A 14,202-nucleotide genomic window follows, 5' to 3' on the forward strand; every position below is an offset into this window, starting at 1 on the left:
TAAAGTTGGGAAATGTCTGTCAGTATATACGAATTGAGAGAAAAGTTCCAAATGATATTTAGTAGCAATTTTCCTCTCGGAGCTAGCTCCGAGTTCCAAAAATGTCAGTGTATATCTGCTCTCCTACGTGTCTCTTCCGAATTTAAAATCTGACATTTATTTCATCGTCAAAAGACTCAACATCCTCTGATCAGCTGCCTGTCAGCGTTGAGATTTCAGACAAGTGCCTGTCAGCTCAGGGAGTAAGGCTTTCGCAGTTCCAGGCTTTGGGGGAGAGTTTTTGGTTTTCCCACAAGGCAGAAAAAAAAAAAGCCACGTTCATTCGAGCAGGAATTCAGAAATAATAATAGTAGCTCATGTTTATCGAGATCTCCTCGGCCACCAGCCACCTGCTCGCAGGACGGCTTGGGGAGGTGGGGGCCGGTGTCCCGCATCTGGTGGAGGACCCCAGGCACAGGGAGCCCCGCGACGGAGATGGGGTCCAGTCCCGTTCTCCCACCCACAGGCTCTCTCGTCGGAAGTGACACGGGACTGTGCGAAGCCGCGACACTCCTGGCCACGTGCAGAAGCACGCGCCAGTCACATTCTTGTTTTCAGGATGGTCTCGTGCACGCACTACACTCCCGGAGAACAGGTGTACGAAGCTCCCCCCCCCCCCCCCGCCGCCCCCAGGTCAGGAGGTGGTAAACGAGTGAGCTATGATCCAGGGACGAGCACAAACCACGACCCCTACACGACGGAGTCCAGAATTGTGACCCCGTCCTCACTTCTGCGGCCCTCCTCCCGCTGCCGCCCTAAAGCCCAGTACAGGTGCCGAGCGTCGGTCGGCAAATTGTGTCCGTAGAGGGTCAGACAGTATTTTGGGTTCCGCGGGCCACGGAGTCTCTCTAGCAACGACCGGACTCTAGTACCGCAGCACCCGGGCAGCCAGAAACCATTCCTAATCCGCCGTGGTCCCTGATGCGGGGCCCCTTTGGGGAAGATCCTGCTCCCACCATTCCAATCTCTCCCCTTCTCCACACACGGGTAACTAACAGACTTAGTTAATTCGGTAACTAATTAACACCGTCAACTCATGTTAACAAGGGTTCCCCCCCCTCTAAAATTTCACTTCCTCTCCAAAATGCCTGAGCCTGCTGTGAAGACAGGTCACGGCCTCATCCTCTGAGCCTCACACAGGACTCAGACCCAGTCTACACAGAGAGAGAACATTCTATCCTGGCCACGCACTCTAGGGATTATTGTTCGAAGAAGTCCGGGCCTTCCCACACGTCCGTCCAGTGGGACGTCCAGTGGCACAGACATCCACCCACCTCGTTCTCCACCTGGTGAATCTGCGTGTCCCCCCTCACGAGCCAGCTGATGGCGTGTCCCGAAACCCCCACAGCACAGGCACGAGGACCCCCTGTGAGTCTCACGGGCCCCGTGTCCGAGGCACCTCACACACCACTTGCCTCTACAGTAAGGTTACAAGAGTCTCAGGGTCAAAGCCATGCCATCTGGCCCCATGCCCCTGACTCTTCCGTGGCTTTGGGGAAAACATGGCGGCCTTACGATCCCCATACACACAGAGAGGCGCAGGACCTGCCCTAAAATGAATCCAGCCAGACGGTGGTTACACAGGTCGTGCAGTTCTGAGAGAAGACCCTCAGTCTCTGTATCCGAGGAGCCCAAGACGCCACTTGAGCCTCACACAGGCAGCGGCCTTCGCGGAAGGCGTGCAGTCTCCAGGATGAGGGGCCGCCGGGTTTGAATCCCAGCTGAGCCAACATGTTACCACGTCAGCGTGCTACCGCGGCAAGTCACATGAGTAAGGCTCACAGCTCCCGCGGCGCTATCTTAAATCGTATGACGCGCACATCGCTTCATTTGATCCTCTGGCTGGCTGCGAAAGGCACACGCCTACCCCACGTCAGACAAGAGGGCTGAGGTGCTGAGGTTCCACAAAGTCTCCAGGGTTGAATATCAGAGCCCTGATTCCCACGGGTAATCTAGGTCTCACGGCTCCGACCATGCACTCAAGGCCTCGGGGGCCACGGCGATGGCGATGGCGATGGCGATGTTGTCTGCTGTCATCGCCGGTTATTCAACGTGGGCTGTTGGGATTATTCTACCCCCATTGGTACAGGTGTGCACCGTCTGGCTAAGGTGAGCCAGAGAACTGGCCTCCCCGCCTCTCTCCCGTGCAGCCACAAGCGTCTAGAAAACGTTCTCCTCTGCGAGTTTCGGCCAGGACACGGCCCAGGGGTGGGTCCCCTGACCTCCAGGTTGGACACACCCCGGAGACACAGCTGGCCGCCTTGCCAGCCGTGGTCACAGGAACCACCTGCAGCAGGCAGCCAATGTCTTAGGTAAGAGTGTTCATAAGCTAGAGGGGCCGGGAAGCAGAGGACCTAGAAAGGGGAAGGGGTGCCAAGGCAAAGCGAACCCCCCATTTCCACTCCAAGAATAGCAAACAGCCCAAAGAAGAAGCCACCTGGGGCTGTTTCCGCTCACTCCAACCCGCTGGAAAAATTCTCCTAAAGGTAAAAATGACTTACAAACATATGAAGACGTGCGACTTAAGACGGGTGGGGGTGACCGGAGGAAGTTATGTAAGATGCCTGCCGGAGGCTGGGGGAAAGCTGTCTCCCAAAGCCTGACAAATGAACAGAGGGGCACGGCAGCATTTCAGGCTGTCACTCGATCTTGCTGCAGAACCGCCCCGCAAATGAGCGAGCGAGCGCGTGCCCGCAACCCCCGCCTGGGAGGAAGAGGAGGGGGAGGCAGAGGAGGAGGGGGACCAGTTAAAATTAGAGTCTACTGAGCGGTGCCGCTGTTGCTCGGGCTTCCAGGGGAACGGGTGGGTTCCGCTGGCTCCAGCCTGGTTTGCTCCTACTTGGGTGAGGCTGAGAGCATGGAGGGGAGAGCCGTCCCCCCACCCGGCTGCCATCTCCCCCCTTTGCAAACCGGGAAGAAAAGAGGAAGAAAACCGCGTTCAGTTCAGCAGCAGCAGCAGAACAGGAAGCTAGAAGTATCTCTTCTGTACTTTCTTAACTTACGGGAGGAGAACATTCAAGGTCTCGTTTCGAAGGTGGAGGTGCAGGTACAGGTTAGAGAATGAGGAATGGCATCCGTGCCAAAAATGCGGCAGAAGAGCGAGGGAGGGGCCCTGGGAATCCTGTGGCCTGAGCCCTCATTCTATAGAGTCCAACGTCGCAGGGCTGAGGGGCGCAACCAAGCCAGAAGACGGGACTCCTGATTCCCAGATCGTTGGAGTTGCCGGCCCACCACACGGAGATCCCAGGGCTTCGCCTAAAGAAGAAGGGATGGCCCGTTCCTAGCAAGCCGTTCCGCGTGGCTGGAGTGATGGGCAGAGGGCAGGAAGTCTGCCAGAGTGAAGGCTCAAGGAAAACACTGAGTTATCCTGAAACTCCATCTGGTTCTTAGCCAGACGTCACCTAAGAACCCGGTTCATTTCTCAGCCTTAACCATCACATCGCAATTTTATTTTTATTCTGTGTTTTATTCTGCAACATACGTGATCTCTCTGGCACCTACGCTGAACAGGATGAGGGTTACCCTATACACCAGACAGGCCAACGGGTGGGGCCCCCACCCACCACAGCCAACCTCACCCCCTGCAGATCTCTCGGTGCCAAAGAGATCGGGCTGACTCAGGAAACGAGACACCTGCGGGCGGAGCGTCACAGACTCTTGGAAATGGAGGGAACTGAGAGAACACCAGTCCCCACGGCCCTCCCCGAGGCCCCGAGTGACTTCCGGGCCGGGGCCAACCTCAAGGCAGCCGGAGTTTCTGCCACAAGGACCACAGAAAGGGGCGGTGGGAAACCAGCCGTCACCAACGATAAAGTAAAACAAAATGGTGATCGGTAGTTCTGACTTTCTCCACTTGCCGGACATCCTACAAGGCGCGAGCTCTACTTTGTAATACGAAAAACGGGTAAGAAAACGTGAGAACGAGGAAAGAAATGTTTAGGAAAACAAAGTAGGGCCAGGGGTGATCTCAGTGTACAAAATTCATGTCCCCGAGGTTGGTTTATTTGTTTTAAGAAACATTTTCGTGCACTAAGTTTTGTGCAGGCCATGCTTTGGAGGCACTTTAGCTCAACACTTTGAACGGGGCTGAGGGCACGGGGGGAGGAAGGACAGGAGGCACTGGGCCACCTGAGGACTTGCCACAGGAAACCGGGTCGATGACCTTGTTCAGGAGGAAGGACCTTGCACATGAGGCCCTGGAACCCGACGGCCTGGGGCCTCACGGGCCTGCAGCCCCCACTCTCCAGGGAAACTTGGGCAGGTGACTGAGCCACTCGTGCCTCGGTTTCCACAAAACGAGGATGACACCTGGATTAGTTTGCTAGGGCTTCCGTAACAAAGGATCGCAGGCTGAGTGGCTGGAACAATTTACCGTCCGGCTGTTCCGGAGGCTGGGCTCTGCGATCAGGTGCCGCGGGGCTGGGTCCTCCTGAGGCTCTGAGGGACAGTCTGTTCCAGGCTTCCCATCTGCCTGGGCTTGCAGGGGGCTATCTTCCTCCTGTGTCTGCCCTTCTTATGCGTCCGTCTCCAAATGTCCCCTTGTCATGGGCACGTGTGCAATGGCGGGTTACCGCCCACCCCGACGACCCCGTGGCCACCTGATTCCCTCTGGAAAGGCCCCGTCTCCAATAGCAGCACATTCTGACATCCCGGGGATGTGACTCTGAGGGCACACAGCTCAGCCCACGGCGGCGCTCACCTCAGAGAGCTGTCGTGAGGACCACACACCTGAGCAGCTGTGGCACTCCGCTCGGTCCCCAGCTGGTGCCCCAGCTCGGTCATAACGTCCCCCGCTCCATCACGGACGACGGGCCGTCACCACGGTCGCAGCCCCGAACCGGGAGTCACGCGATGCCACGGCCATGGTGTCCCTGCCCCGAGACCCCATCCGACGCCAGGAGTGGGCCACACTCCGCCAACCTCACACGCCCTCCCAGGGAATGGCGTGGTGCTCAGGGGACACAGTGATGGTCACCGCCCGTCCCGATGTTGGAGGAGGGTCACGTGACTCTCAGAGCCACTGGCAACGGCCCCACAGGTCCCAAACTGAATGCTCTGTCCTGAGGGACAGTGCTCGGCTGTTCCCTAGACATTGCGGCCCCACCGCTTTGTAAACGACAAACTGACAGGTACTTCTGGCTGCCGTTTCGTCTGTCTGGAGGAAACGAGCCACTTGCCAAGTGTATACGCCCCCTGAGAGGACCGCGGGCTGGCCCTGCAGCGCGGAGGGGGCTCTCCCACCCCGAGTCCTGCCGCGGGGGAGACGCGGGGCCTTGGCACTGCCTGTGCCACGGGGCACGATTACTGGACTAGTGTTCCACACGCCCAGAATAAATCACCGGCTCGCCCCGGCTCAGGATGTGCATAGCAGTCGGGTAAGCTGGAGACTGCCGACCAGAAGTTTGTTCTGGCATCGATTCTGACCTGGCTTCCTTCTGTGCCCTAAATGTTCACCGTCCTCCTCCTTCAACCAAAATAAAATACAAACAAACTCTGCCAACATATTTTAACTCGTGAGTCATCCTGGAGGATATTCTCATTCTGTATTTTCTAATGCAAATAAGGAAAGCCAGAGGGTTCTAGAACCTGTGTCCAGAGTGGTCACGAGAGAAGACACTTGATGAAGGGACACGCGCAGGGCTGGGGGTGCTGGATGCCGCCCTGCTGTCTTTCCCGCACACCACCCGCAGCGGACATCCCCACCCTCATCCTCTGTCCCCTGTCCCACGGCACCCTGGCAGTGGCCAGGCAGGAGGGCACACGGTTAAAAGCAACAGACAACAAATCCCAGAGAATTAAGAATCCTTTCAAGGGGCACCTGGGTGGCTCAGCTAGTTGAGCATCCGACTCTTGATTGCGGCTCAGGTCACGGTCTCACGATTCCCGGGATCCAGCCCCACATCAGGCTCTGTGCTGATGTGGAGAGCCTGTTGGAGATTCTCTCTCTCTCTCTCTCTCCCCCTCTCTCTCTGCCCCTCCCCTGCTCGTGCTCGCTCGCTCTCTCTAAAATACATACACTTAAAAAAAAAAAAAAAGAATCCCTTCGAGAGGAAACCCTTTCCCCTACTCCCCAGACGTCAACAACTCCCTGCATGCAGTGACGCATTTCTGGAAAACATCAGGGCTCCCTGAGATGCTAATCAGAGGCCCACCGAAACACAGATGCCAGAAGCAAACAGATTAGTGCTTTGAGTTTAAAAGCCCGTTCGCGTTCTTCAACGGGTCTGGTTCTCCCAGCAAGCTCTTCGCATCACACCCGGGAAAACCGAAGCGTGTGGAAGACTTGACCCACCTCCCCCCCGCAGCAGGGACCCTGAGACAGAGACCGACGCCGGTCGTTTATCTGGGAAGCGATGCGGCAACGGGGCTGTGGCTGCGGGGGTGTGGGGGGGGTGCTGGGCCAGGCAGCCGGTAAGGACCTGTCCTCAAGCAACCGCCAGCGTGGTTACCGGGAACTGATCCCCCTGGGGACGGTGGGGGCTCCTGTCACACTCTGCTCACCATCTCGGCATCCTGGAGGTGGAGAGGGTCCTGTCCCTACCTCTATGCCCGAGGGCAGGGAGGGCTCCAGGAGGGGCCCGGGTGCTCATCTCTACACCTGCAGCCTCCACAGGGGCAGGCCGAGTGGGGGCTCCTTGCATCAAGTCCTCGGGCAGGAGACGCAGGTGCCCACAGCCGGGCCACGCCGGGGGGCGGGTCTCCCATCCTGCCCCAAGCCCTGTCCTTCCAGGAAGCTTTTCTGCAGAAGGTGACAAGGAGCTGGGCTCTTCTGTGGATGGGGAATTATGTGTCTCCCGTAACATTTGCAGAGCCTGATGGGCGGTAATTTGTCAGAAAAGGCAGACTCCTGTTGGGGCAAGAACAACCCACAGGCACAGACATGGGTGAGAATGTATTCCACTCCATGAGAGACCTGCTAAAAGCCTCCGGCCCTGGGGTGACCACGAGGAAGGAAGGCACAAAGAATGGACCCCGGAGAGTCCCACGGTGGGGGTGGTGACCGGGGGCGTGCACGTGGACGCGGGGACGGCAGTGTCGTGACACCGTTAGCAGAAATCGGGCAAGAACTCGAGGGTTAACGGGGGGAAAGGTGTCTGTGCAGGGTAGAAACATGCATGTGCAAGCACAGAGGGCCTCCAGGTGGCAGCGTCCGGGCCGTGTGCCCGTCTGGGTACCAGCAGCCCAAGGATCCCGGCAAGTGCAAAAACGACCGCCGCTCCTCCATGTCCCGCACGCAAAACTCCTGCCCTGGTTACTCCTCTACTGAACAGAGAGGGTCTCTGGACCCCACAGAACCTCCTCCAAAGCACGGCCTCCCAGCGGTATTTACTAGACTGCAGAATGCGGGGCGGGGGGGTCATGGAAAAGGGACCCAGCTTCAAATGTTCTCTTTATAATAGGCCGTTTGGGATATTTCTGGTGAGCGGGAATTCTGACAGTGGCAATTTGTCCTTCTCCCAAAACAAACCTCAAAGCCCAGCCTTTCAGGTTCTGGGAAGGCCGGGGCCGGCCCGCCGACGAGACACTGCCCTTCAGTCTTCGTGCCGGGCTGTGGTGGGTTCGGCAGCCTGGCTCCCGGGTGAGGACAACATCCCCCATGCGGAGAGTAACCCCAACGTTAAAAAATTCCCAAGCCGCCCTGGCCGATGTGCCACGATTAGATGCACTCACATGGCCGACCAGATCGCCTCTTCTTACTAAATACAGGGCCTAAGAATGAAGGCAAAGCTGGTACCTCACAGGATGGGCCACACAGATGTCTGCTGACTGAATGCCTCCTCTCGCACTGGATGTGTGATTGGGGTGTTTTGGGGTGTTTCCCTTTCTTTCTTTCCTCTTTCTTTTTCTTTTCCTTCCTTCCTTCTTCCTTCTTCCCTTCCTTCCTTCCCTCCCTACTTCCTTCCCTTCCTTCCTTTCCTTCCTCCCTCCCTTCCTTTTCTTTTCTTAAATAACACTAAACGTTTAACTCTCGCACAACCACAACGCACACCCTGTTTAAAAACAGGAAACAATAAATGAAACCACAGTGAACACACTGGTTCTTAAAACAGAGATTCCCTTTTTCATATGACGAAACTTAATTACAGACAAAATGCTGTGCCCATTTTGCCGTTTACCTGGAAGGACAGGGGCACGGCTTCCTCTGTGGAGTCCTAAAGACACTACCCTGTGCCATTTTCCAGAACTGGAAGCCACTGGCTGTCCACTCTGGGTCTCTGGTGAAGTCACATTCACATGCACCTGCTCTCCACATAAAACGCTTACATCCGTGTCCACAGTGTAAGAGGGGACCCGCCCCGCGTAAGGCACTGGCCCCCAAAGCTCCTTAAAGGCCCTAAATATACAGAGCTTCCCATATCCGGGTAATTGAGAGAAAAGGCCCTCCCTGCGGAAGGGGCCTGGGGCCGCCAGCCCACTGATCCAGCACTTTCCACCGGCCCCAGTGAGCACGGCTCTGCAGACACCATCGGACATCTCAGCCTCCTCACGGGATCGGAAAACCTGCCTCCTGCCACTGTCCCCAACACAGCCCCGGACAGCACCCAAGGACACAACCCGTTTCCCTCCCGGCCACCTCACGGACCAGCGTCTGCAGAGCATGTGACGTTCCTGGTGACAATCCATCCTCCCAGCACGCGGCCAGTTGAGCTGCGCGACGGCACTGGTCCAGACGCCACTCCACTCGGGGCGTCCTGCACAAGCCCTGGGAGGGCTCCTTCAGACGCAGCGAGCCAACCTCTGCACTGACTCTCCTCGCTGCCTCCTGGGGCTCGAACCGCAGACGGGGGCTCCCACAGGAGGAGAATCCGGGCGAGGGAGGGGGGATGCACTGTCCTTTACATCTCTGCTCCTCTGGCGGTGGTGCCCCTCTTGTGGGTGGTGCTCCTCTGGCGGTGGTGCTCCTCTTGTGGTTGGTGCTCCTCTGGCGGTGGTGCTCCTCTTGTGGGTGGTGCTCCTCTTGTTGTCGGTGCTCCTCTTGTGGGTGGTGCTCCTCTTGTTGTCGGTGCTCCTCTTGTGGGTGGTGCTCCTCTGGCGGTGGTGCTCCTCTTGTGGTCGGTGCTCCTCTTGTGGTTGGTGTTCCTCTGGCGGTGGTGCTCCTCTTGTGGGTGGTGCTCCTCTGGCGGTGGTGCTCCTCTTGTGGTCGGTGCTCCTCTGGCGGTGGTGCTCCTCTTGTGGTCAGTGCTCCTCTGGCGGTGGTGCTCCTCTGGCGGTGGTGCTCCTCTTGTGGTCAGTGCTCCTCTGGCGGTGGTGCTCCTCTTGTGGTCAGTGCTCCTCTGGCGGTGGTGCTCCTCTGGCGGTGGTGCTCCTCTTGTGGTCGGTGCTCCTCTTGTGGTTGGTGCTCCTCTGGCGGTGGTGCTCCTCTTGTGGTCGGTGCTCCTCTGGCGGTGGTGCTCCTCTTGTGGTCAGTGCTCCTCTGGCGGTGGTGCTCCTCTGGCGGTGGTGCTCCTCTTGTGGGTGGTGCTCCTCTGGCGGTGGTGCTCCTCTGGCGGTGGTGCTCCTCTTGTGGTCGGTGCTCCTCTTGTGGTCGGTGCTCCTCTGGCGGTGGTGCTCCTCTTGTGGTCGGTGCTCCTCTTGTGGTCGGTGCTCCTCTGGCGGTGGTGCTCCTCTTGTGGTCGGTGCTCCTCTGGCGGTGGTGCTCCTCTGGCGGTGGTGCTCCTCTTGTGGTCGGTGCTCCTCTTGTGGTCGGTGCTCCTCTGGCGGTGGTGCTCCTCTTGTGGTCGGTGCTCCTCTGGCGGTGGTGCTCCTCTGGTGGTGGTGCTCCTCTTGTGGGTGGTGCTCCTCTGGCGGTGGTGCTCCTCTTGTGGGTGGTGCTCCTCTTGTGGTCGGTGCTCCTCTTGTGGTCGGTGCTCCTCTGGCGGTGGTGCTCCTCTTGTGGTTGGTGTTCCTCTGGCGGTGGTGCTCCTCTTGTGGGTGGTGCTCCTCTGGCGGTGGTGCTCCTTTTGTGGTCAGTGCTCCTCTTGTAGTCGGTGCTCCTCTTGTGGTCGGTGCTCCTCTGGCAGTGGTGCTCCTCTTGTGGTCGGTGCTCCTCTTGTGGGTGGTGCTCCTCTGGCGGTGGTGCTCCTCTGGCGGTGGTGCTCCTCTGGCGGTGGTGCTCCTCTGGCGGTAGTGCTCCTCTTGTGGTTGGTGCTCCTCTTGTAGTCAGTGCTCCTCTGGCGGTGGTGCTCCTCTGGCGGTGGTGCTCCTCTTGTGGGTGGTGTTCCTCTGGCGGTGGTGCTCCTCTTTTGGGTGGTGCTCCTCTGGCGGTGGTGCTCCTCTTGTGGTTGGTGCTCCTCTTGTGGTCGGTGCTCCTCTGGCAGTGGTGTTCCTCTGGTCTAGGCCTCTTCATGAGATCTCCAACAGCTCTGCCCACACGCTGGTGACACGGGCCAGTCAGCGGGTGAGGAATATGAGACTCCAGCTCCCAAAGGGACGGTCCTCAAATGCACACCTGCCAACCACGTGCAGGCCGCGGGCCCTGCACCTTCCCCTCGTCTGGGGCTGCTTGGGGGCAGGAGCCACATGCAATTCGTCCTAAAAACCCCCAAATCCTCACCCAGCGACTGCATATAAAGGACATTCGACCCAGAAGCCCTGAGTTTTACCTCTAGATGTGTCATTAACCAGCTAGAAGGGTTTGACTCTTCAATTCAGAGGAAGGACACAGGGAAGGAAAGAAGGAAGAAACACAGAAAAAGAGAGAGAAGGACAAAGGGAGGGAAGGAAGTTAACCTCCTTGGTTTATTGGACCCTCTTCTCCCGTAATGTTCTTTCATTCTGTCATTTTGGATGGAGGCGGCCAGGGAGACGGCATCCACCTGGATCCACGCATTCAATTACCCACATTAACTCTGATAAGGGGATGGAGCGAGACGAAGTGGTTTCACGCAGGAAAATACGACGCCAAGGAGCAGTTGAACACGTGACAAGGAACGTCTGGGAGCTTGGAGAGGGACACGGCCCCAAGGCCGAGCAACGAAGCAGGACGACGCCAGCGCAGGGAGGGGATCTGACCGGGGGGTGCCGCCCACTAACTCCGGGGCCCCGGCCAAAACCCAGCGGAAGTTCCCTCATCTCTAAAATGCACGGGCATGTTTCAACCCAAAGGCTCCTTGCTCGGCCAGAGAGGGTGAACGGAAGTCGGGCTCGCGATCTGAAGCACCGAATGCTCCCATCATCTGAGAACTCTCCGTGTGACCTCGACCCCTGCTCTCCAGACCTCCGTGTGCCTTTGTGGAAGGCAAAGTTCAGACAGAAACGTCCTCTCGCATCTCACAGAAACTGGATTTCGCGAGTCAAATGCTTCTCTGGGACTCGGTAGCCTCATTCCAGGCCACGTACAGCTAACTCTTCTCCAGTCCTCTGCTTTAGTGCTCAGGACGGCCCCTTCTCAGGAAGGCCTCCTCATTCATCCATCTTTTCCAATTACCATTATGCTCACGTGGTCTCTCTTCCACGGCCAACCCTACCGTGGTCCGAAGACCGCCCCCCGCCAAGGGTTCAGCATCCACCTCGTGATGGTGCAAACCATAGGAAGAGCATGGGGTTGTCCAGACATGAGCCGAAGATCTTCCGTGTATGAGCCCTGATGTGGGGCTCGAACTCACAAATCGTGAGATCATGACCTGAGCCAAAGTCAGACGCTTAACCAACTGAGCCACCCAGGTGGCCCTATATTTTTCTCTTTAGAAACATCATGTGAGGGGGCGCCCCGCGTCGGGCTCTGTGCTGACAGCTCAGAGCCCGGAGCCAGCTTCAGATTCTGTGTCTCCATCTCTCTTTGCCCTCCCCCGCTCGAACTCTGTCTCTCTCTCTCTCAAAAATAAATGCTGAAAAAAGGAGAGAGAAATAACACAAAATGCATAAAGAAAACAAAGTCTAAATCCACAAACCAAGGAAGACATCAACGACACCAGGTTTATCTCAAACACCAAAGCAGTTTTTTTTGCTTTCCCCAATACCACACGCACACGCACACACCCCTCAAATTGGCATGACACTGACCAATGACCTTACACGATTCCTTCACTGCCAAGTTCAAAATAAAATGCGGACCACTTTTTCCTTCGGTTGAAGGAAGTACACAGACCCCCTGTGAACGTGGGTGCCGGGACCCCATGTGTGCACAGACATTCCGGGCATTTCCGCGCCCATCGTGCAGAGAACAAGCTGACGGCTCCTGTAGCTTCCATCAGCCCACCTCTGCACCCCAACTCGTCTGAGTCTCGACTGCTCTCTGCACCTTCCAGACTGGATCAAGTTTCTTCGGCTGCGTGGGTTGGAGAACACCTTCCGGAATACACGCCGGCCACTCTCGTCGCCCTGCTGAAGTAGCAACCGGGGACCCTGGGAGACTCATCGCACGCTGCCGCTCTGACAGAACAAAAGCAGAGGCTCCCTTCCCAGCATCAGAAGCAAACTTTTGCTCGGCTGAATTTTCAAAACTAAGAACCGCAGCCAGATTCCAGGCTGGTTCTTGCTCCGGAAACTTCAGAGAGCTCGGCTCTGCTGTGAAGATTTCCTTCCAAAGGAACAAACGTCCACGCGGCCCATCCTAGCCCATCCCGGGGGAGAAACAGAAGAGAATAAAATCTAAGGGCGGCCTTGAGCCGAGAGCCACACCGAGGCAGTCTCCTTTCCTCCCCCCGCGTTTGCATGCGGTTCTCCGACGGCCTCCACCGTCACGGAACATCCGCCCAGACAGGACAGGCAGCCTGCACATTTCTGAAGAAAACCTGATTCTCAGAACCCCAGAACGTGAGGGCCGGGCAGCAGGTGGGTCTTAGGAAACCAAGGGTCATGGCAAGGAAGTGACACGGTGCTAACCATGCAGGCCCCGGGTGAGAAGCAGGCGCTGAGGTCAGAGACCGATTTCATGCCAGACAAGCCACGTGGACTCCCATGGGCCTGGGCACCCCACGTGCTGCCCCAGCCGCAGTCCCATCCCCCCACCCCCCGAGGATGTGTGTGAGCCAAAGGACCCCAGGGTCTCAGCGTTGTTATTCAACCATGAGACTACTTTGCAGAAGCTCTCTGCACCCCACCTCTCAATTCCTCTGCTTCCTTTCTACCCTGTCCACCTCCCAGCAACCCCAGGTGTCTCCTAGGAGAGCAGGCTGGACAGTGGCAAGGCTTCCCCGACCCAGAGACGTGGTTCCCCGAGCCCCCTGGAGCTCCCTGCTGGCTGGGATGCTTCCGACGCGTTCACCAGCCTCACGGGGAGCTGGGTCTTGGCCAGGGCAGCACCTTTTGCAGCATCCGGTGACCCTGGCCTCCCACGGGGAGGGGTGTGTGCCCGGGACAGGTCTGGGGCACTTCAGTGGGACAGTCACATGTCCTCCCTAGGGCACTAAGAGAACAGTGATGCCGGGGGCACCTGGGTGGCTCAGTCTGTTAGGTGGCCAGATTCGGCTCAGGTCATGATCTCGTGGTTCATGGGTTCGAGACCCACATCGGGCTCTGTGCTGACAGCTCGGAGCCTGGAGCCTGCTTTGAAATCTGTGACTCCCCCTCTCTCTCTGTCCCCTTCCCAGCTCATGTTCTGTCTCTGTCTCTCAAAAGATAAATAAATGTTAAAAAAAAAATTTTTTTTTAAATAAAAAAAAAGAACGGTCATGCCGGCAGCCAGTGCTGCTGAGTAATGACCGTGAGCCAGCAGCGGACTCATAAGGGCATCGTTTAGGGGGTAGTCATGGAGTAAAGTGGAACTCTCAGCTTGGTATCCGAGGGCCTTCAGACGGGCCCAGGCTCTTGGCCGTGGTCTCCACAACCGGCCCCAGCAGCACCCTGGACACCTGACCCTGGTCACGACCCTGGTCCTTTCCCCAACCTCTCCCTAACGGGTGTCGTGAGTGAACTGGCCTTTCACCACGCAGAGGCCTTGGGTACGTAACGCTGAGCTGCACCGGGCACAGGAGAATGGGCGCCGACGGATAAAGACCATCCAACGCCCTCACGGCCCTGTGAGCGGCCCAAGGTGTGCGAAGGAAAGCGGGCAGGATTTGGAGCCGGGAAAACCGGGCGTGACATGTGAGTCAGGCTCCTAACTGCTCTGTGGGCCCGAGCTTGACCTCTCTGGGTCTCCGTTTCCTAACATCCAAACCCAGGTGGAAATGCCCGCCTCTTAGGTCACTGTGGTTACACGTGCAAAGTGCCCAGCCCTTCGGACAACACGGAGTCCTCACT

General features: G+C 57.6%; 1 protein-coding gene across 4 annotated transcripts in view; it reads right to left on the reverse strand.

The window, feature by feature from the left end:
- Nucleotides 1–14,202, reverse strand: part of RNF144A (ring finger protein 144A) — a 139,077-nt gene that overhangs the window by 82,934 nt on the left and 41,941 nt on the right. The window contains exon 1 of one of the 4 annotated variants that reach the window (XM_042982559.1): nt 3,042–3,322. The exons of the other annotated variants lie outside the window; for them this stretch is intronic. Within the exon in view, the coding sequence (XP_042838493.1) occupies nt 3,042–3,054 (13 nt within the window). The 5' untranslated portion in view covers nt 3,055–3,322. Of the gene's footprint in view, nt 1–3,041; nt 3,323–14,202 lie in introns of those variants that run through there. 4 annotated transcript variants of the gene reach the window in all.

This window comes from Panthera tigris, chromosome A3, assembly GCF_018350195.1.
Source record: "Panthera tigris isolate Pti1 chromosome A3, P.tigris_Pti1_mat1.1, whole genome shotgun sequence".
In the NCBI taxonomy this organism is placed as follows: domain Eukaryota; kingdom Metazoa; phylum Chordata; class Mammalia; order Carnivora; family Felidae; genus Panthera; species Panthera tigris.